This window comes from Quercus suber, unplaced genomic scaffold (genome assembly GCF_002906115.3).
Source record: "Quercus suber isolate HL8 unplaced genomic scaffold, Cork oak 2.0 scaffold_504, whole genome shotgun sequence".
Lineage (NCBI taxonomy): Eukaryota > Viridiplantae > Streptophyta > Magnoliopsida > Fagales > Fagaceae > Quercus > Quercus suber.
The window spans coordinates 132656-136740 of NW_027069953.1; the positions used below are offsets into that span (position 1 = coordinate 132656).

Here is a 4085-nt window from a genome sequence, read left to right on the forward strand (position 1 = left end):
GATAATTTTTAAATTGTACACCAGTATTGACTAATACCAAAACATACCATTCCTTTGACCAAACCAAAACAACTCTCAGTACAAAATTGACTCCCTTGATTCTGCTCCCTATCCATGAGACACCCCGAAAATCTCATAGATCGCTAATAGTGGATTGAATTGGGACCTCTGAGACTAAGGGTGTTTACAGTGCAATTTTGAGCCATATTTAGCACTATATCGCGCGGTGCAATTTTTCCAAAACCCTTACCATACTGCACTTTAATAGATCAGTCACTGTGCGGTGCGATTTAGTCAGTTTTCATATATATTGCAAATATATACTAAATATATTTAATATATGCTAAATATCTATTAAATATATGTTAAACATTTATAAAACCTATATTAAATATAAAATATATACTTATATATTAATAGGTGAGGTACAATTTTAATATATAATATATTTAATCAGTCTAAAACACACACATATGTATGGGTGCAATGCGATACAGTTATGTACAATTTTCAATTACTCTATTTTGCAGGTGATTTTGGTCAGTTTAGGTGTAGTCATGCTATCCAAGCAGTTTTTTGAACACCTTTATCCAAGACCAATGAGTCCACCATCATGTACCATATGCATGAACTTAATGCTACAAACATTAAATAATTTGACAATATTTTTCACAACAACAAAATTGACAAGTTTTTATTGGCTTTCATTTGAACCTATTATAAACATTACTTTATTAGCTATCATTAATAATTTGTTACTTCAACTTATGTGAATCAAGAAACACTAAGAAAATTTGGGTGCCTCACAGTTGGTTCTTCATCAACTTTAAACACTTGATTAGGTAAGTTATCCATTATATTTATTAGGCAAGTGATTTTAAGATTATGAAACACACATGATCATATCCCCTTAAAAAAAAACTACTACGTTCGCAAAAAATTATATGCCGTAAGTTGTTATTGGTTATTGTGGGGATAAAAGCCAAAATTTATATATTGGACCTTGGGCCTTATTTAAAGATATAGGTATGTCTGAGGAGGAGCAAATGATTGGGAAAGGCCCCGAGCTAGAGAACCATGCAAGGAAGTGATGAAAGAATATAGTTCGAGGAGTATATCCTTCTCGGATATGAAGAATACTAGTCAAGCAGATACCTAGGGGGCTTGGGCAATCTTTCAGGGAATTCCAACGATAAGAATGAACCTCATACACGTATAAAGATGATAAGAACAGAGAAATATCTAAGGGAAAAGCTGCTACCACCGCATTAAATGTATTGCAGCAACTTTTTTAGCCGTATTTATGTGGGGAAGACCTTGAACAGTGCAGCCTCAGCTACCACCACTCATGGAGAACTAAAGAAGATACCTAGTGGGACAGATACTCAAGTGGATGCTTAGATGAAGAACAAGTGTACGATGAAGATGGACAAAAAGAAAACTATATAAATGTAATGGACCTCTCATGAGAGGGAGAGGGAAGAAAAGAGAGAGGAAGAGGGAAGGAAAGTTTACTGTAGCTCTAAGAACTATATAAACGAAAGTTTGTCTCCTCGGACAACAATTCATTGAAGTTTCAAGTTTGTTCTTGCAATTATTTTCCGGTTAAACCCTTGTTAAACGTTGTTTACTTCACTATCAGCCCAGCTCTTTCACCCACTCTCTACAAATTCATTGTATTGGGCTTGTTGGGCTTATATTCTATACCTCTAGGGTTTGGGCCAGAAATATAAACCCTACAATTGGCGCCGTCTATGGGAAGAGCTTAAGCGAGAGTGGAAACAACAGTTGACGATGGCTGAACCAGGGCAACAACCAGCAGAGTCCACGGCATCCCAACACGTTGATCCTTTTATCCACTTGGAGCAAAGACATGATCGTGAAGGTAGTGTACATATTACGCATACTGACCGAAGCCAACCACAAGGTGGAAGTTACGTGTCTCATGTAGAAAATAACAAAAACATGCAACTAGAGATTGACCAATTAAAAAATGGAGTTGCGCCATGCAAGGAGGAGGCGAACTTCTTCATACTCTAATGATAATTCTGACGATGAACAAGATGTCACTTATAAACGAAAATCTCGAACGCCAGTTAGTGAATCCTTTTCCTATGAAGAAGAACATTATTGTAAATGGCAACCTCGAAGTCCATCACGTGGAGGTGTAGGGAACGATGCTATGAGCAAGGCCTTGAACTAAATCTCCAAATCGCCTTTCACATGTAGGATTGAAGAGGCGAGACTTCCTCATCGTTTTCATCAGCTGACGTTCACTATCTACAATGGTCAAACAGACCATGTAGAGCATGTGAGCCACTTTAACCAGAGGATGGTAGTCCATTCCAAGGATGAAACCTTGATGTGCAAGGTTTTCCCCTCCATTCTGGGACCAGTTGCGATGAGATGGTTTGACAGCCTGAAGGTAGATTCCATTAGTTCCTTCAGAGAACTCACTCAAGCATTTGGTTCCCGTTTTGTTACCCGCCGGAGAGTTGCTCGGCCCTTAACTTCATTGTTATCCTTGAGCATGCAAGAGGGTGAGACTTTGAAAACTTACTCAGATAGGTACTGGGAGATGTTCAATGAAATGGAAAGGGATTTTGATGAAGTGGCCCTTATTACATTTAAGCTCGGTCTCCCCTCCGACCACAGTTTAAGAAAGTCTCTGATTGAAAAACCTGTCACCAGTGTGCGTCAACTGATAGACAAGATTGATAAGTATAAGAAAGTTGAAGAAGATCAGCAGCAAGGCAAGGGGAAGGATGAGGTTATCCCCCAAGAAAGGAGGGATTTCAGGCCAAATAGATACAATAATAATAAGCTGCGTAGGGATTTTGCTGGGCAATCAGGATCAGCGAATCTTCAAGCAGTCAACGCTATATTCAAATAGCCAGTACATCAAGTTTTGGAAAAGATTAAGAATGAACCGTTCTTCAAGTGGTCGAATAAGATGGTGGGAAACCCTGAAAGGCATAACCATAATCTCTATTGCCACTACCATCAGGACCATAGACATACCACAGAGGACTGTAGGAGCCTGTGGGATCATTTAGACCAACTTATCCGTGAGGGGAAATTAAAACAACTCTTGCATCTCTCCAATGGCCGAGGTGGTCAGATGAATCCGGAGCCCCGAAGGGATGATGTTTCAAGGCCTCCTTTAGGAACTATCAATGTCATATTCGCCACACCAGGGAGAATAGGATCCTGGCCATCTAGGGTAATGTCGGTAGCCCGGTTACCCACAGGAGACTTTAATCCCGATCTAAAGAGGGCTAAAGTGAGTACTCCACCGGTTTTAGGGTTCTCAGACGAAGACAAGATTGGAACCATCCAACCCCATGATGACACTTTGGTAATTACCCTTAGGATTGGAGGATATGATGTGAAGAGGGTAATGGTGGACAAGGGTAATGCAACAGAGATAATGTACCCTGATCTCTATAAGGGGCTGAACTTAAAACCTGATGATTTAACTCCATATAGTTCCCACCTGGTGAGTTTCAAAAGAAGAGTTGTTATCCCAAAAGGCCAAATACGATTACCCGTGCAGACTGGTGCAGAGGTCATAGAGGTAGATTTCATTGTTATGGACTCGTATTTGCCGTATACTGCAATTGTGGCGAGACCTTGGCTTCATATGCTAGGGGTTGTTTCCTCTATCCTGCATCAAAAGGTTAAGTATCCCTCTGAAGGTCAGGTTAATGAAATTTAGGGAGATCAATCTATGGCGAGACAATGCTTAGTGGCAGCCATTCTACATAAACCCGAAGCTGAGTCCTCGGCTCATGCTGAAGAGGATTTATAGCAATTAAAACCTCTGGCATCGCCCATCACTGATTTAGCTGAGGTGGCAAGGTATGAAGAGTTGATAAAAATTGCTATCGGAGATGATTCGGAGAAGTTTTTTCAAGTCGGATCTCAGTTACCTCTTCAGGAGAAGGAAGAGCTAGTGGAGTTTCTCAACAGAAACATTGATGTATTTTCCTGGAATGCTTACAATGCCCCGGGGGTGGATCCAGAATTCATATGTCACCATCTGAAGGTCAACCCATTGATCACCCTTAAGAAACAGCCTTCTC

The 4085-nt window shown here is 40.1% G+C and overlaps 1 protein-coding gene across 1 annotated transcript; it reads left to right on the forward strand.

The window, feature by feature from the left end:
* The first annotated feature begins 1794 nt into the window (after positions 1-1794).
* On the forward strand, positions 1795-2893 carry LOC136063251 (uncharacterized). Its single transcript, XM_065763367.1, has 2 exons — positions 1795-1885; positions 2298-2893. Exons 1-2 carry the CDS (start codon positions 1795-1797, stop codon positions 2891-2893), a joined length of 687 nt encoding a protein of 228 aa, XP_065619439.1.
* The last annotated feature ends 1192 nt before the right edge of the window (positions 2894-4085 follow it).